General features: G+C 39.2%; 1 protein-coding gene across 2 annotated transcripts in view; it reads left to right on the top strand.

Annotated features, from left to right (window-relative positions):
• LOC117293455 (rho GTPase-activating protein 7-like) overlaps positions 1–19,147 on the top strand; it is a 57,672-nt gene that overhangs the window by 25,660 nt on the left and 12,865 nt on the right. For both annotated transcript variants that reach the window (XM_033775794.1, XM_033775795.1), the window contains 3 exons: positions 2,867–4,529; positions 8,202–8,496; positions 16,903–16,968. In XM_033775794.1, coding sequence (XP_033631685.1) covers positions 2,867–4,529; positions 8,202–8,496; positions 16,903–16,968 — 2,024 coding nt within the window. The remainder of the gene's footprint in view (positions 1–2,866; positions 4,530–8,201; positions 8,497–16,902; positions 16,969–19,147) is intronic.

Below are 19,147 nucleotides of genomic sequence, written 5' to 3'. Positions count from 1 at the left end.
TTGCCATGGTGCCCTGTGCTTTGGCTGTGGTGCCCTTTTCAAAGTTCCAATACAAATTCACATTTTCCTCATCGAAGTGCCCCTTACCAAAGGGAAATTGCTGTGCTTCAAGAGCGAAGTAGACCTACCTATAGTTTTGTTAATGAAGTTATGTTGTATTGTTTTGGGGGTTTGTGTGTGTGTTTTTTTTTTCGGTTTAAATGTAAATTAGGATGACTCAAAATGTTATTGTCAGGTTTTATCACTGTTAAAAGACTTCCAGCTTTCCAGCAAACATGTTAAATTCATCAATGCCTTTCCCACAAGCCACAAGTATATAAAGTAGAATTAGGTGAATCAAGAGGGTCGGTGGTCGATTGAAAGAACAGCAACTTTGTGGGCCGTTCTCCAAACACCACTTTTGTCAATACCCCCTGGTCTGAATGACTCGCATCAACCACACATCACACAGGAAGTTCCTAAGGGCTTCCCCATCTAGCTTCTATACCACCCCCATTCATAACCCATGCCCTACTGTCCTATATTTCTCGTGGCCTCAGGTGGATAATTTTAGCCTGTCATAAATGTTTTTATGAGAAGTGTTTTATCGGTGGGTGCTAAATTGGCGTTCCTGCAAATACTATAAGCAATAAATAAACGATAAGATGTTGAGTATTTTATATTATTGTTTATGAAACGTTACATGGAGGAGGATCCCTCATACTGTTTACTGCAGTAATGAATAAGGATGAACCAAGTTTTCTTTTTGTTCAGGCATGTTTTACCCCTTGAATATATTAAAACTGACAAACGTGGGCGTCATTAATAAGTACTACTGTATAGAATGCATTTTACTCCCTCTACAACTTCGACCCTAATTGAATGAAAGATATACGAGTTAGTAATATGAAACAAAACTACCAAAAGACTTATTAGTAGTGAGATCATTTGACCTTCAACAGCTCATTGTTTTGGTTTTGCTGAGCAGTGGGAAAGAATGTGATGACCATTTATTTGTTATCACTAGAAATACCTTCTCCATCTGCATCTTCACGAAGATACATTGGTTTGTAATCTTAGGACATTTCTCATACTTTTGGTGTGTGTGTGTGTGTGGGGGGGGGGGGTAATCAGCCTTTTGTATAAATATTTAGCTGTCTCTGATGGTCTCTGGTATAAACAAAGAGTCCGCAGGTTAGCTAATAACTGGCTTCAAATGGCATCTGCAGCTCGTTTATTCAGTATTTTTTTTGTAATGCAATTCGGGACTCATTGCATTGAAGGGGCATTTTCTAGCTCCTGTTCTAGTCTATATCTCCATTTACATTTTAATAACAGGCCTGATACTTCATGGAGGCAACAAAGGCGACCGCCTCCATGCCCCCTGGTCAATGCCTCCATGCCCTTGAAATGTTCCAGTAGAAATTAACAATTGCCTCATCTATAGGGTACTTGGTCAATTTTCTCATAGGGTACAAGGAGAAAACAAATACCGTGGTGCCCTTGCCCTTTCAAAAAAAAAGCATACACTCTATTATTAATTAGACTAGTTGATTCTGTGTTATCATAATTCAAGCATGGGTTTAAACTTTGTTAAAGCATCCCCTTTCAAGCTGAAGCTCTAACTTTCAGTCAATAACTTTGTTGTTAAGCTTGCCTGTTGAAACCCACAACTTTGTTTTTCAGTTCGCTGTTGAATATTCATGAAACCAGTGAGACGCACATGAAACTATATTGGCCATAAAAAAATCTTAACACAAGAACTTGTGTTGTGCCCATTATGAAACGACCCGGGACAGTTCATAAATTGATAGTGGTACTCCAGGTCTGTATGTTTACCATTTCGGTATCTGGGCATACAATGCTTTTGATACCCCAACTATCTCTTTTGTCAACTTTGTGGTTGGAAGGTACTCTGTCATGCACAACTTGTACCTAGGGCTGTTTTATCCTCGGTGAACTTTTCGTCAGCGGGGTTTTAGCCGATAAAAGTTGTTTTTATCTGTGGTTGGCTTAATATTCCAAAGTCAGTAACATTGTTTTTAATCTTCAATACACGTGTGTAAGCATGCTGTTAGAGTTACTGTATTTGACTTTAATGTGACACGTATGCTGACAAAGCCTGATTCATGTATGCATCATTAGTTTTTAGATAATTTTCAAAGTCCAGATTTGCCGATAACAAAAGAATTGCTCATAGGCCTATTGTGTTGAAACAGAAAACAAGTTTGGTTTGATTGTAGGTGTTTTAAACTTCACTTGCTTCCTATTCATGAATGTATCATCTTCAATCTGTTAACCACCACCTATAAATGTTGGAATGAAACTGCTCCCTCTTACCTTACTGAGCCTTATTAATCCTTATCAGCCAAATCGCACACTCCGCTCCAGCTCAGATACAAGGATTCTCACTAAACCTAAAACCAGACCAAACTTCATCTGCAAAAGGTTTTTATGCAGCTGCTCCAAACCTTTGGAACATTCTTCCTTATCAAGTACGTCATGCTATTTCACTTTCTAATTTAAAAAAATCCCTTCAAACTCATTTTTCCAGAATTATTTTGCTTACTAGGGCTATTTATTTCATTCTTTGTTTGTATTGTTAATGGTTGATTGCCTTTAAAATGTTATTGTAGTAAAGCCTTGTGGTACGTTATCTGTGCAAGAACGCTATTATATAAATGCTTACATTATTTAATCCAACAAATTTTCTACAAACACAGCCAATACTTGCGTAAATTTCGTTTTTTGATCACTAGGCATCCTCAGAACGAGGCACCAACAGGTTGGTGGCGCTGTTTCCTGATACAGCCACTGGATGGTGGTTAGGCTTAAATTATTCTTCTTATTAATTTGTGGTTTTGGTGTGTGTTTTTGCTCAATCCAGGGTGATGAATCAGATGAAGAGGACCAATGTGCAATCAGTAACAAGTGGAAATACACTCGCAGCAGTCGGAGGTGGTCTCGCCGTATGACCAACGAAGAACTAGCCCCTCATTCGCCTGATACCTTAGGATCAAACTCTGCCGAGGGTTCCCCTACCCTCACGCATGCCCCAGCCACAAGGCTGAATAGCAGCAGTCGGGATAGTCTGGTGACAACCGACAACGAGGGATACACCAGCGCAAGCAGCTTTGACAGCCCCGCTGTAATCCATAAGACATATAGCATTAAGCGCAAAGGCTCAGCTGAGATCACTTGCTCGGCGTTTACAGGAAACCGCAGCTTAAGTCCAACTCATAGAACTCCGCCATCCTCCCCGATCATGTTGATGCCTGGAGATGATGAGGAGAGCCCCCGCAATGCGATCATTGAGATCTCCTCGCCGATCATGGGCAAGGGGAAAGCATCTGAGGAGGTAGTACAACAACAACAGGTCTCCAAAGATCGCATGAAAGGAGCCAAGAACTTCCTGAAGAGGTTGGACAGTTTGAAGCTGAAGCGCGGAGGTAGCCTGCGCGGCAGTAAAAAGGGAAAGGACCACAGGGAACCAATTGTGATTAGCGATCCGATAGCAAACGTCGAGCAAGGAACTCTGAAAGACAAAATTGAACTCTTCAACTGCATTGACTTGGATCAGGCCAGGAGGTCGAAATCCGCGTCACCTGGGGCCCCTCGGTTTACACCGCTCACTCCTCCCGCTATGCGGAGGAGGGCGCAAACAGGCGAAAAGAACAACTCTGAGAAACGAAAGGGGCGAGTATTTTCGGAACCGAGCTCTCCGATGGTGAGCAGGAAAATCGACAGGGAGTTCTACAGACAACTGGAGGAGGCTCACATGAACATTCTCACCAGCAAACTGACTCTATCGGATGTGAGGAATAACAATGATGAGGGCAGAGGGGTGTTCAAACTCAGTCCCAACAGATCTTTAGAGATGGACATTTCACCCGCATCCTCTCCGGGAACAGTGGAGAGGAAGTTGAGTTGTAGCGGTACCTCTGACTGCCAGTGCCAATCTTGCCAAGACAAAATGGCTCCGTGGAGCTCCAGCGAAGAGTTGCTGTCACCCCAGAGTGTCAAGATGACATCTCCGTGGAACAGCAGCGTCTTAGGAAATGTCCCCAGAACATTGCATTCCAGCTGTGAGCGCGTCTCCGATGCCCAGATAGCAGTTGCGGAATGCGAGTTCCTGCGACAGATCTACAACCTGAAAAACATTGGCGACGCCCCATCGGATCAAACCACAGCAGGCCAGGCTCGTCCGTCGACTTCGACCCAATGCGATCCGCTTTCCCCAACACAGCGAAGTAGTCAGGCCATCTCAAAGAATCAGTTTGAATCAGAGAAGCAGGATATTCTATCGAGTATTACAAAACTTCTCGTCGCCGAGAAAACCTTGGACGAGGATCACTCGACAGTACCCATGCTTCGCAAGAGGACTCGCAGCAACAGCCTGCCGGACACGCGGCCCTGCAGCATGCAGGTCCAGAGCGTTACGAGGTTTGAGGCGGCTGACCCAGAATTGGATGGGATCAACACCGAGTTGGAATCTCTGCTGAATGGGATCAACCAGAGTCTTCATGAGATGCAGGAGAACCTCCGCAAAGGTACGTTTCAAAACCTTTCGCATGCTTGGAATTTCATCTTTGAGAGGGCAATGTCATTTCATTTCACAAGGGGCACTTCCATTGGGAACTCTTGAATTCTATGGGGAACTCCTGAAGTACATCAAGGCCAAGACTTGGAGCAACAGAGGCCTTGGCTTCTGTGTATGTCCAGGACCCAATTTCATAAAGCCTGTAAGCATACAAACATGCTAAGCACATAAACATCCTGCTTAAGAGAAACTGGTTACCAGCTAAAAAGCCATAAGGTTTACATTGCTGCAACTGGTGCACCACTAAATTTTGCTCAGCAAAGAAATTTGCTAAGCAGTATTCTCTGCTTGATGTGTTTATGAAACTCAGGGCCCTGGCCTGTTTTCATTCATTTGTTACTGTCTTGTGCAGGTTTTTTTTTTTTTTCCTTTAGACACGATCTAAAAAGTGAAGTTGAATCTGTAAATACCTAGCCTGAATAGTTAATACCACAAACTTCATTAGAATGGTCTCTAAAGTGATTTTGTTCTCCAAGATGTAAAGATTGATGGTTTCCTGCTTATGTTGTCCTTGTATCAGGTCAGACAGCATGTACTTCCTTGTAGGTCTTGAAACAGTGACATGAAACACACAGGCAGCTTGTACCCTTGGATTAAATTGAACACCCAAAACTCTTGAACACCCAATACTCAGAAATTACGAGGGGTTGATATGAGAGTTGGCAGGGCCAGAAATCAAACTCATTATTCCAGTACTCCAATCATTAAAGGCAGTGGACACTAATGGTAAATACTCAAAATAATTATTAGCATAAAACCTTACTTGGTAACGAGTAATGGGGAGAGGTTGATAGTATAAGACATTGTGAGAAACGGCTCTCTCTGAAGTGACATAGTTTTCGAGAAAGAAGTAGTTTTCACGAATTTGATTTCAAGACCTCAGATTTAGAACTTGAGGTTAAACTTAAACTTACTCAGTTGAAAAAAATGATGGTGGAAAACTTCCCTTAAAATATTCCTTGCTGAGGTGCTGTAGTATTTGGGGAAATGAGTAAAACAATTTCACATAAAAAATATTTTAGAAGTAACCTGTTACATGGACTCGGCTAAAAACATTATTCTGCGATTTTCACTACTAATGAGGGTGAAACTTCTACAGGTAAATTGTACAGGTTATATACATAATCTTCATTTACAGTGAGTGGGGATTCATGTCATGGCCAAAATTTTATCTACAAAAAGGTATTACACACAGCCCCTTTAAGATCGACGCTTGCGAAAAGAAGTGGTTTTTAAACATACAGTATTTGCAAGGCTATTGTTGACAAATTATGTTTTGAAACAAACCTTAAACATTTTGATAAAAGGCAGAAAACAATTACGGGGTTTAAACTCTGCTAGCTCCATCAACCTTGACCCGGTCTATTACACAAAAATATATTATGTTTTTAAAGATTTTTTTTGTTATTCCCACCTCGCCTTGACTTTTGGAAACTAAAGATTTGTTTTGTTATTCCCACCTCGCCTTGACTTTTGAAAACTTATCCAAACCCTGACTGATTAAACTTGTAGAGAATTTATACGCTCAAACAAACCCATAATAACTTATCAGACAATTGAATCGGTGACTGATACAATGATTATTCACAGATACCCTTCTGGTAAGACAATATCCAGGCTAATTAATTCTCCCTTCTGGGTTGGTAAATGAATCCACTGTTCAACCTTGACTCTACTGGGAGGTTATTGTATGATTTCTTTCTTCATTGGATTATTTATGCAACATTTCATTTTCTGTGAGCGGCCCCTCAGCATAAATGATACGCTGTACAACGACCCTCGCCATCAGTTTTGAAAGGCTGTCATGAAATTCAGCCGGCTTTTAAATTTTATTTTATTTCCCATGCCAAAGTTTATCAAAAGGAAAAGAAAAACCTTGCTCATGGCAATGCTCAGATCCCCTAAAAAAGTTTTTAAAACAAGATAAGAGAAATAAGCTGTTGGGAACAATCAGGTCTGATGCTTATGAATTACTGTATCGGCATCGCCTGTGAGGTTATGACACTGAAAAATGACTGATTGCGCATGGATACAAAGCTTACAAAAGAAGTTGTGTCGGATTAAGCTCATAAAAGCTCACTTTCTGCCTTTACTCATACTTAAAAAGTTCATTGTAGGTCGTTATTATTTTTTGGGGGGGGAGTGTAGGTGGGAGTGGGGGAATTGTTTGTTGGTATCATTCATTTGACTTACCACAGTTTTCCTTGTTTGGTTATTTTTGTTTTCCTGTCAAATGTATCATCCAGGAACCCTCGAAGATTTAATGTAGGCCTACGTCATTAATTTCTAAGCTTGTGTATGTAGAGGCGATTGTAGAGCCAGTCAATATTCCTGTTTTGTACAGTATGTACAGTTGTGGGGTTACACTGTGAATTAAATTGTCTTTCAAAACCAGAAAATGGACAGACTCCTACACAAGTTTAGACATTTATAATGTAGGCCTACATTGAATCTGAATCTTGGTCTTTCAATGAACTGGAGATACATGTTTGTAGGGTTGTAATGTGAAATAAATAGCAGTACGAACTAGAAAAAAGGACATGCACTTCTAAACAAGTTTAGAAACTAATGATTTAGGCCCACTTTCAATCATGAATTATAGCAGTTTATAAAATTGGGACTAGGTGAAATGTCAGAGTTCCCCCAAGGTTATTTGTCTCAGCTCAGAGTAATGCCCTGTTGATGGTTATCACAGATATTACTATTGCTCTGGTCAGGCTAATGAAATTGACATTGTCAGCATTCATTCGACCTTCAGTTTCTTGGCACCCAGTCTCAATGCCAATTGGCGTTGGTAGAGCAGATTGAGCAAGGCTCGACAAAGAGCACTTTCACATATGTACTTTTTAAATAGTATATTTCGTAAAGCACGGTGACAATCAGGGGGATTACTACAGGATCTGCGGTTAGTATTATCTGTTGTGAGTTCCGATTGTCATTAGGTACTGTAGAATTAACTTTTGAAACCACTCATTTCGGGTATTTCCTGACGTACATGTTTTTTTGTTTAAGTTGTGGAATGCCTTCTCTTATACAAGAAGTTCATTGACATGTTTATTCCATCCCCAATTACTGCATCGCTGATGAACTTTTCAAAGCCAACAGGAAGGGTACCTGTGAGGTTCCAAGAAAACATTTGTTTTCCAAATGTGATTGGTTCTTAAAGGGTCTATGTACTTTTTCTAGGACAAAAAACACAATGTCTACAGATTTACACTAAACTTATAACCGTTTGAAGATAATGATAGTAGAAAGCTTCCCTGAAAATTTTACTTGCTGAGGTGCTGTAATTTTTGAGAAATGAGTAAAACAATGGCATGAAAATAATGTTTGTCTCAGTGATCATGAGACGAAAATTATTTTAGCATGTAAAAAACATTCTTTTTAAGACATTGTTTTACTCATTTTTCAAAAAGTACAGCACCTCATCAACTAATATTTTAAGGTACGCTTTCTACTATCATTATCTTCAAACGGTATAAGTTTAATGTAAATCTGTGGATGTTGTGTTTTGTGTTACAAAAAGTATCCAAATCCTTCAAATAAGCTTAGCAGGACACTGCACCATTAATTAATCCACTCATTTGAAATTCATGTCTTCATTGTTTTCTTTTTTTCTCAGATGAAGGTAGTGTGTCGTCAGTTTCATCACAAGTGTCATCACCACTCTGTTCTCCCGTCTCGTCGACATTTGCTTCCCCGCTACCCTCGCCCCTTCCCTCCCCCCAGCTGCCCCACTCCGACCCCCAGAAGGATCTTGGGATTAGCACCCTGTCCGCCAGTCAGGACTCTACCGTGGCCAGTGAAGCTGATGCGACAGGATCCCCTAATGATAGTCTAGATGCGTCAAACACGGCTGCTACAATGAGGGAGCGACGAGACTCTGGGGTTGGTAACTCACTGACAAGACCGAACAGGTAAGAATGAACAGTGGAGAGGCGGTTGAGTGCATTGTGAAGATAATAATCAAACTAATAAATAATAACAAAGTAGTATTTTATATACAGCAACACCAATGTGTTTCAGCAATGTGTACTTTCCCAAACTCTGTGAAAAAAACCCCAGGAATATTACTCAGGTGGGATTACAGCACAGCACACAAAAGTCTTGATGCGCTTTACGACAATAAATTAATTGAACTAGCATTGAAACAACTTTTTAGTAGCAATTTAGATACAAAAGTACCAACAATTAATATACTTTATCCCCGATGCAAATTTAACACTAAATGTGTATACAGTTTGAGTACATGCAGTTTTGATGTGATGTTGTGGGTTTCAAAGAGAAGGTTATGATTTCATGAACGACGGATGATGATGATGTATATGTGACTCCTGTCTTGGTCTGCGCCTTGTTCTATTATTATTACAGGGTCTTATTTCATAGAGCTGCTTCAGTAGAAAATATTGCTTAACACTTTTCTGGTAGAGCTTAGCAGGATACTAGTCTCAGATTGTACATGAGAAATGGCTAATTGGCTGGTTACCATATTCTGGTGAGCATAATTTGATTGTGCTAAGCCACTTTTTGTGCCTAACCATGAAAATGGGCCCTGAGGAAAGGGAGTGCGTGTGTGTCCTCCTGTTTGTGTGTCGTTCTATTATTAGCTCTTAGTATGGTTTGAAAGTCCAGTTTAATGTTATCTGCGTTAAATTTAGATTAATTAGTACAGGTTCATATTTATAAGGCCTCGGTTTTAATTGTCTTGCTTGCTGTATTTGGTTTGCCCTCCCTCCCCAGGGCGACTGATATTACAAAATTCAGCGTCTGCAGGAAACCAATGACGTCAATGGGGACTACTTGACCCTTGCTCATGTTTCTTGAGCCTCAGTGAATGACTTAAAAAAAGAGCAGTTGTGTACACTTATCTCCCTGACTGAGAGAGTGCACAACCTTTTCTTAGAACAGGCTTTTGGTTTGTTTTGGCAATGTTGCTAGTATCAGGGATGCTATGTACACATTGGCCACACAATAGTATATCCAGGTTTCATAATCCACTCCCCAAACAGCAACGACTGGGGGTTTCTTACCATGGGTTTGGGAATGGACTCCTGTGTGCAGAAAGGATTCAAGGAGTACACTCTGAAAGCTGATACTCGTTGTTAAGTCATGGTGTATATATATTCTGATATGAAGATATTTATGATCTTGGGATTGGGGTTCGTCTGGTCGTAGGGTCAGTGACCATAACGTAACCTGAGCCAAATTTATAGAACTGCTCAAATGCACTGGACACTCGTGGTAATTACTCAAAATAATTGTTAGCATAAAAACTTACTTGGAAAGGAGCAATGGAGAGCTGTTGAAAGTATAAAACATTGTGAGAAACGGCTCCCTTTGAAGTACAAGTAATTTCTCACTAAATAATTTGAATTGAATTCGAGACCTCCGCTGAGGTCTCGAATTCAAGCGTCTGAAAGCACACAACTTGTGCGGCAAGGGTGTTTGCTTCTTCTATTATTCTCTCGCAACTTTGACGACCAAAGGTGTCCAGTGCCTTTAAGCACAAAAATAAGCTAAGCACAACAACATTATGCTTACAAGAATATGGTTACCAGCCAAACTACCATGTCACATGTAAGATTTGTGACTGGTGTCCTGCTCATATGTGCTTGGCAGAAATTTGTTAGACAACATTTTCTGCTTTAAAGCGGCTCTATGAAATTGGGTTCTGGTCGTAGGGTCAGTGACCATAGCGTAACCTGGTCAGCATCCTTGGCTTCTTCTCTCATCCCACGCATTAAATCTCCATGCTATCATGATGCTCCCTTTGCCAGCCTAATGGAAGTGCCTACTACAAAGTCTGTTGGTTGTAGGTACTGATGCAGTAAATCACTGACTGTGTGACAAATAAAACAGGGTCGTTGGCCTTCGCCGGAATTTACCTAAATGTCTGATGTTGGGCCACACACAAAACTGAAAGTAGGGAGCAAACTCAAACAATAAAGAACATATTGGTATTTAGTTTAAAGGCACTTGACACCATTGGTAATCTTAAATAACTGTAAGCAGAAAAACTTACTTTGTAACGAGCAATGGAGAGCTGTTGATAGTATAAAACATTGTGAGAAACGGCTCCCTCTGAAGTAATGTAGGTTTTGAGAAAGAGGTAATTTCTCACTCAAATATTAAAATACTTAAGACCTACCTGAAGCCTTTTTTTAGGTACCTGAAGGCACACAAATTTGTTCAACAAGGGTGTTTTTTTTTCATCTCTTGCAACTTCGACGACCAATTTAATTCAAATTTTCAGAGATTTGTTATTTTATGCATATGTTGAGATACACCAAGTGATTATACTGGTCTTTGACAAATACCAAAGGCGTCCACGGTGCCTTTAAATGTATTTGGACAAATAATTCTTATGTTATAATCACTCGGCCATGTTATTGGATGAAAAAAAGAGGCACCTTATTCAAGACACCTCTCTCTCTCTGTCTGACTGGGCGTTCCATCATAGTTACCATGGAGCCAGGATACCACGCATTGGCATGTGATAATAACCGCAAGACGTTAGCGCTGAACACCGGTGTCTGAATACCATTCCCTGTATGACTGACCACTTAGCCCGGCATCCTAAGTTCATTATTGAATTATTGGTCTTGAAATTGACGGCACTGTTTCTGTTTGTAAGGATTGATAACCAAGTAATCAGTCAGTCATACTAGAATATAAATACTGGCTATGTATTTGTGGTGTGAAATGTGATCTCAGAGCTTAACGTTCACGCTTGTTCATAATATTGACTGTAGAATGCACTTTCAACTTCGAAAGAGTTATCTTCTTCTCATATTTTATTTAGTTCCAAGAAGAAAGAATTTTCATCAGTCTGTAAAGACTGGTTGGTTTGTTGGTTAAATAAGGGAATCAATGTGTGGTGAAGAGGTTTTCAACTAGTGGTTTAATCCCAACGAGGCCTGGTTCTGGATAATTTTACCGGGACGAAGTAGAGGTAAATTATAAAGAACCAGGCCTCGGCGGGTTTAAACCACTAGTTTTAAACCGATTCAACACACTTTGATTTCCATTCATAAATACCTTTTCGGTCAAAACATCATCACTTTTTGGTCACTTTTGACCTGTTAAAATAGCTTTGACTATTTAGACGATTTCGCGACCAAAACCAAATGGTTGATAAAAGCAAAATCGGTACAGAAAATAGACTATTCAGTATCTGCTTCCTGTGATGCATTTGTGCGGGTGAAACAGAAAGAAAAATCACAGGCCATGACAGGGTTAGTGACTTCCAGAAATAGACGCCTCCACCCCCACCACTCCTGTGCGAAGGTGGAACAATCACTTTGTTTACCAACAGCCTTTATTAGTCACCAGTCATAGTTACATAATTCCACAGCACAGTCATGCTGGACCATGTGCTTTACATGCTGTGCTTTCTCAGTTGATTTCTGTGTGTTCCAAAGCAGAGAGGAACCAAACCACAGGAAATACCCTTGTGGTTGTTTATATGCAGCTAGTATTATGTGACTTTTCTGTGAATAGCAAAGGAGGGAAACCAATCAACAGGAAGGGGGGGGGGGGGTGGATAATCAAGTGGGTTTTTGTTCTCTCTTAAAAAAGTATAGGGACTAGACTGTTGTATACACACAGACCCTCTTCTCTGGTAGCATTATAAAATTATGCTGAAAACAAGGCTGGTTCCAGGGCTGTGTGCTTCGTTTTTGAAAGGGCAAGGGCACCAAGGCATGTTCTTCTTGGTAAAGGGCACCCTATGATGAAATTGCAAATTTGTACTGGAGCATTTCAAGGGCACCGAGGCCAGGGGACACAGAGGCAATCGCCTTCATTGCCTTTGTGAAGTATCAGGCCTGCTGGTTCATTTGTAATGTAGCATTTACAACAAAGTTTACTCGTGTATGAGGGCTTGAAATAAATACTGGACCTGTACTTTTGTTAGTGGTGGGTCATTAAATCACGATGACCAAGTTCGGTGGTCTTGTGTTGTTCATTTGACTTATTAGCAGAAAAACCTCATTATATCTTAAAGGCAGTGGACACTATTGGTATTTACTCAAAATAATTATTAGCATAAAACCTTTCTTGATTACGAGTAATGGGGAGAAGTTGATAGAATAAAACATTGTGAGAAACGGCTCCCTCTGAAGTAACGTACAATTTAGTTTCTGAGAAAGAAGTAATTTTCCATGAATTTGGTATAGAGACCTCAGATTTAGAATTTCCGGTCTTGAAATCAAGCATCTGAAAGCACACAACTTCGTGTGACAAGGGTGTTTTTTTCTTTTATTATTATCTTGCAACTTTGGCGACCGATTGAGCTAAACAAAATTCACAGCTTTGTTATTTTATGCATATGTTGAGAAACACCAACTGTGAAGAGTAGTCTTTGAAAATTACCAACAGTGTCCACTGTCTTTAAGTTTTTCCTGAATCTGACATTAAAAAAACCCAATCTAGTTTAATTAAATCTATTCGATTTGAGAATTGTACATGATCTGTTTATATATATAAATTGCATGATCAGTGACTCATACGTCTATATTACTTAAAGAGAGACATTGCGATGTTGAATGGAACTAATTTATTAACTCGATTGTAGCTTGGAATACTGAGCCTCATCAATCAAATCCCTTGATGACCTGTCACTTCAAGCTTCGTCTTAATTGCATTATTCCTTTTGTTTATTCCACATACACGCGCTCGTGCTTGCCAGGGGTTAGTGTGAGTGAGTGTGATTCGGACAGAGTAGAGCATTTGTGACTCCTTTTTAAATATATATTAAAACACAGCTTTGGCGCTTGCCAGGGGTATGGTGGTTGAGTCAGACAGACATTTGTGACTTCTTTTATCAATAACCTTTGGTATAATATTGTTTTAAGAAAGACCCCAAACGGAAGTCACAGGAGAATAATGCAACTTGTTGTCTTTTGTTACATGAATACCAGTCAGTGTTCCTCTATGCTGTCTGATTGTTATCGTTACTGTTCTTCTTTGTTCATTTCTGAGTACTCTTCATGATGGTTGTATTAGTCAGTTTGATGTGTCACTCTTGATACTTGAGGATATTGTTGGGGGTAGCCCAGTGACTGTCCATAATTAGTGGTCACTGGTCAGTGTGGTGGTCATTATTACCACATAGGGCTACAATGTTACATCAATGTGGGTGTCCCCTTATCATATAGTGAGTCATATCATGAGGGGTCAGTGAATCCCCTTTTCCTTCCAACAATACAACGTTGGTCATTGACTGCTCCGAAAGTGGTCTGGAAAATCCCCGATAATGGACAAGAAAATCTACACAAATAAAGTCAGAAAAGTGTCGGATGTGTACAGTTCTGTGAAAGATCTAATGCCGAAAGGCTCGTTTGAACTGCAATAGCATCACTGGGATGTGTGAGGTTTTTCTTGAACTGTGAAGGAAGAGGTAAACAAACAGATTTCCTAGGGTCTGGATTTTCTCCGAAACGTTTACTCCAGTCACTGTGAATGTACAACAACAAACGTTTTTTTTTAGTGGAAATAATCTTGTGGTATCTTGACAATACTGTTATTCTACCTCCATGGCTCACCAATAGCAATAATTCCTTTCGCAAAATATTGTATTCCTTTGATGTTTATCCGAGTCAAAATGTAAATTATTGATGAGAGACCATGAATAATCAGCTTATGGATGGAGGTAGCTCATAGCTTTCTTAATCCTTCAATTATGCACCTGGCAATAGTCCAGGTAACTTCTTAGTAGAGTCGGCTGTGAAATTTCGCAGTACAGTACAGGATGTTGACCATCTGTATACAAAGCCACTGGATCTAGTGTGGAAATTACATCCAAATGACAATAATCACAGAAATAGCATTTCCCCTCAATTAAAACGCAAATGTTAGGCCTCCCCGAATGCGGATGAAGTCTCTGTGAAATTTTTTTTTCTGAGAATCGTCGATCAACTTTATTGAGTTCATCTTGTTTTTGAAATCCTGTTTACATGTAGACAGGTGAAACTATGGCCCGAGGGGTGGAGCAGGTACATACATCACGGGCTATTAATCCTATCTTTATGCAACCATGAAATGAGATTGTAATGAGATTTTTTTGTGCGGTTTAGGGTCAGTTTTTTTGTCCTTTTCAGATGGGCAGCTAGAGCGGATTGTCGATTTCTTTTCGTGCACTTCTATTTATGCAATTTGCTCATGCAAGAACTGAAACCCTTTGATGGAATTTGTCTAAAGAGGGGTTGCTTTTTTTGTGGCCATGGGGTTAAAATTAGTATGTGTAGAATTTTTTGAATCGGTATGCAGGTCCATGGTTTTTGTAGTTATGAAAGGAAAGATTGAGTTGTACTTTTTATGTATGTGGCCCTGGACAGGAAATAGATTAAGCTAAAGTTGATAAAATTAAACTGTAATTTATCTAGGATTTAAACCCCTCAAGAAGAATTGATCATGGTTGTCTCTTAAGCCTTCGTAGATGTATTCAAAACTTCAACATATTCCATGAAATGCACATTTAATTGAATTTGCACACCGATTTCTTAATGTGTCAAGATAGCTCTCTCCTGTATGTAAATTTACTTACTGTGATCAAAGTGTTAACATATTCCCTGAAATGCACATTTTAATTGAATTTGCATACTGATTTCTTAAGTGTGTCAAAGTAGCTCCCTCCTGTATGTAAATTCATGTAAATTGACTTCTGGAAAATCAATCAGCTGCTCACTGACTCATCATGTACTGGCCTTGATCGTGACAGTGACTCTTTATTACTCGGCCACAAATAAAATAATATGACAATAGCTCTCTTCCCTACGCACGTTTCTCTTTGTCTGGAGAAATGAAAATCAGCGGGCTTCAGTCGTTCCAGAACTTTGCGTCATTCTTTGTTTTCGTTGAAATGGAGTGATAACATATTAGATCAACAACTTTTATTTTTTCTTTGTGTCATCAAACTGTCCTAGTTTGTCATTCGCACCATGGAGTCGTCCTTTGGTTCTCCCATTCTGAAAAAAAAATCATGAAGAAACCAAAGCTTACTGGACAACAGTTATCTGCCTGTTTATATGTTTGTTTGTTTTTGGGTTTTTTGTTTTGTTTTGGGTTTTTTTTGTGGGGGGGGGGGATTATATCCTTTATTCTTTATATTATCTCCCGCGCAAAATTAACGCTTACTTAAAAAAATTCTGATAATTAAATTATACAAATATATCAAGCTCTCCACTTTTTTATTGTTGTCTAATCTAATTGAAGTGAATGGTCATTCATCTAATTGAAGTGAATGGTCATTCATCTAATTGAAGTGAATGGTCATTCATCTAATTGAAGTGAATGGTCATTCATCTGAATGAACCCAGCCTACATGAACTTGCCCAAAAATTTGTCAGCTTGGGCCATCAAAATTCCTGCATGGGCAGACGCTAAATATCACTCATTGATTTGCTCTCTTTCCCCACATTTGATGGTAACATATCTAATCCAGTACTGGCTCGGTTCACCATGCACCGAGAGCAGAGAGGGCTCGATGATGGCTCTGACGCTATTCCGTTTAATATCACTCTCTATTTCAGTCATTGTAATTTATAAAACACACCCTGGCATTTGGACCCGTCGGACCCGACACATGCTGGAGACATCAATTTAGGACTGAGCTATAATGTCAGATAGCTAATAAATGGCTCAGGTTTTGTTTAGTGACATTAAATATATGACTCATCCATACTGATGGGCATTTGTGTAATGTTTACTGGGAATGTGGCCAATCATGATGATATTAAGTACAGATGTTGTTTTTTATACAGAGAACATTCTTCTGAGGGATGCATCGTACAAATTTACCCATTTACAGCTTTCTCGGGAAGACGATAAGAGCATACTGATCGAAACGTCGAGTTGAAACCAACGGTTCTTTTCAGAACCACCCCAACTCATTAGAGATAGTCATGACATGGTGTTACAGCAAACCTTTCCATATCGTATTTCCACCATGCAAAGTTTCAAATCCTACTTAAGTTTACCCATGTTTAGATTGTCAAGAACTTAATCAAAAACCATCTAAACTATACCTGAACTCATTTCTGGTTAAAACAAAATTAATTTATATGTTGGGTTTTTCTTTCGAAAGAATCAAGTTTTCACTTTATGGATAAGGACTTGTTTCCATTCTAACATTGTCCACATTGATACACAAATTAATTTTCTATTCTTAGGCGCAATATTAATTGTAGTGATTGAAAATCAAAGTGATCTCTTTTGTGTTGCAGCTCTTAAAGAATTCATTGTTCCATTCTCCCTCACTTCGCCTTCTCGTTTTTGATATTTCTCACATCTCAAATTCTAATTTCATTTTTTTTCCATCACAGTGGAAAGAGACCTAGGATCAGATGGCACAGCTTTCAGAAGTCCCACAGGCCAAGCCTCAATTCAAGGTGAGATTTACTTAAGCTAAGCAAATATTGTTTCCCTAAGCAGGAATGGTATTCTTCCTACTTAGAGGCAGTGGACACTATTGGTAATTACTCAAAATAATTATCAGCATAAAACTATACTTGGTAACAAGTAATGGGGAGAGGTTGATATTATAAAACATTGTGGGAAATGGCTTCCTCTGAAGTGAAGTAGTTTTCGTGAAAGAAGTAATTTTCCACGAATTTGATTTCGAGATCTCAAGTTAAGAATTTGAAATCAAGCATCTGAATGCACACAACTTCGTGTGACAAGAGTGTTTTTTATTTCATTCATATCTCGCAACTTCGATGAACAATTGAGCTCAAATTTTCACAGTTTTGTTATTTTAAGCATATCTTTAGATACATTACACCAAGTGAGAAGACTGGTCTCTGACAATTACCAATAGTGTCCACTGTCTTTAAAGACACTGAACAAATATTTGTGACGGTCATTTCCTTTCAAAATACAGAGGAGGACTGTTTTCTGTTTAGATATAAATTGATTTATTTCTAGTGTTTTGACATTCTAAAGGTTCATTTCTATATAGAGCAAAATGAGTATTAGAACAGTACTAGGGATGCCTTGAGATAGATTGAAAATAGATGATATATGCTATGTTTAGCTCCCGGTTACTACTTACAGTTCCCTCTGGATCTATTAACAGTTCCGGATGAGTTCAAAGGTTCATGTAATCAAGCATCCTGACTTTAAAGGGAGGGGTGAACCTTTTGGTAATTACTCAAAAATTAACGACCATAACAATTTAACTTGGGAAGAAGCACTGCAGCTGTTGAAAATGTATAGCGTTATGAGACAAAATTCCCTGCAAAGGAATGTTGTTTTAGAGAGAGGGTTTCAATGTCTTAGAGAGAGGGTTTTATAAAAATCACTATAATCTGAGAAACCTATCTTCTTAAAACATTCTCAGATTGTGTATTCCATTTCCTCTTATATCCTGCGTGGACACAACTCCTCCAGATTTTCTGCGATGGCCAAAAAGCACGACTTCCTTTTGAAATGAATTTTTTTTGCAAGCGTTTTTTTTTATATACCGTTACAAAAACCAACAATATACTTTGCCTCTAAAGATGGGTCCAGCAGGGATTTGTTTATGGTGTGGTTGTAAAACTTTCAAGTATTTTTGGCCTGACTCACGGCTCCAGGGACTCAAATATACAAGCAAGATTTCAACGGTTAATAATGCCTTTTATTTCTGCTGAAAGCTAGCGCTGCACTGCACTCCGAGCTGTAAAATATGAACTTTTAAACTATAAAAATTCTTCTTAAGCTTCTCAAAGATAACAGAGGCACACCTGAGAATGTTTCGGACAGTCGTTTCTTGTTATGGTTTGCCACTTAGCAGCTATTCCCCATACCCACATCTTTTCTTTCAGTTTGTATGTCAAGCAAATAAACCCCACATTTTGACATATCCAGCCTAGGTACTCCAAGGGCCTTCGTGTATTTTTTTATTATGTATAACCTTTTTTCGGCTATTGAACTCATGTCGTGGGACTGACACAAATCCGTAGTGTACATAGAGTTTAGTGTAATCATCTATTGGTTGGTGTTTTCTTGGGCTGGTCCCATGATAACCAGAACAAGTTCATAATATTTCCCATGCATATATGTCCTATTCAGACCTTTGTTGGCACACTGTTGTTGACTTCAGAGCCTAGTGTACTGATCAGGATCAGTACAAGGTTATTAAACCGTAGTATTGAAGCCATACATTCAGAACACGATACTCTGTGCACTTGTGGGACCTTACTAAATTTATAACTAAACCAGTTCAGCTCTTCAAACTATGCAGGTGCTGTTTTATCAATGAGGTTTTAGCCCAATTTCATAAAGCCTGTAAGCACAAAATTTGGCTCAGCATGAAATTTCTTCCTTGATTAAACCAGGATTACCAACCAAATTTTCACGTGATTTTCAAGATAAGCAAGCAACAGCTGAATACTAGAAACAAGCAATATGCAACAAATGGAAACTTGGTTGGTAATCCTGTTTTTTTTTTCACGATAAAAATTTCATGCTAAGCAAAATTTTGTGCTTACAGGCTTTATGAAATACGGCCCTGGTTGATTAGCTACGAGGTTTTAGCAATGAAGTTTTAGCAACAAGGTTTTATGAGGTGGCGGCTATGGGGTTTTA

This window comes from Asterias rubens, chromosome 8, assembly GCF_902459465.1.
Source record: "Asterias rubens chromosome 8, eAstRub1.3, whole genome shotgun sequence".
Lineage (NCBI taxonomy): Eukaryota > Metazoa > Echinodermata > Asteroidea > Forcipulatida > Asteriidae > Asterias > Asterias rubens.
Note: the sequence above shows the minus strand (reverse complement) of the source record. Positions and strands in the feature narration are given on the sequence as shown.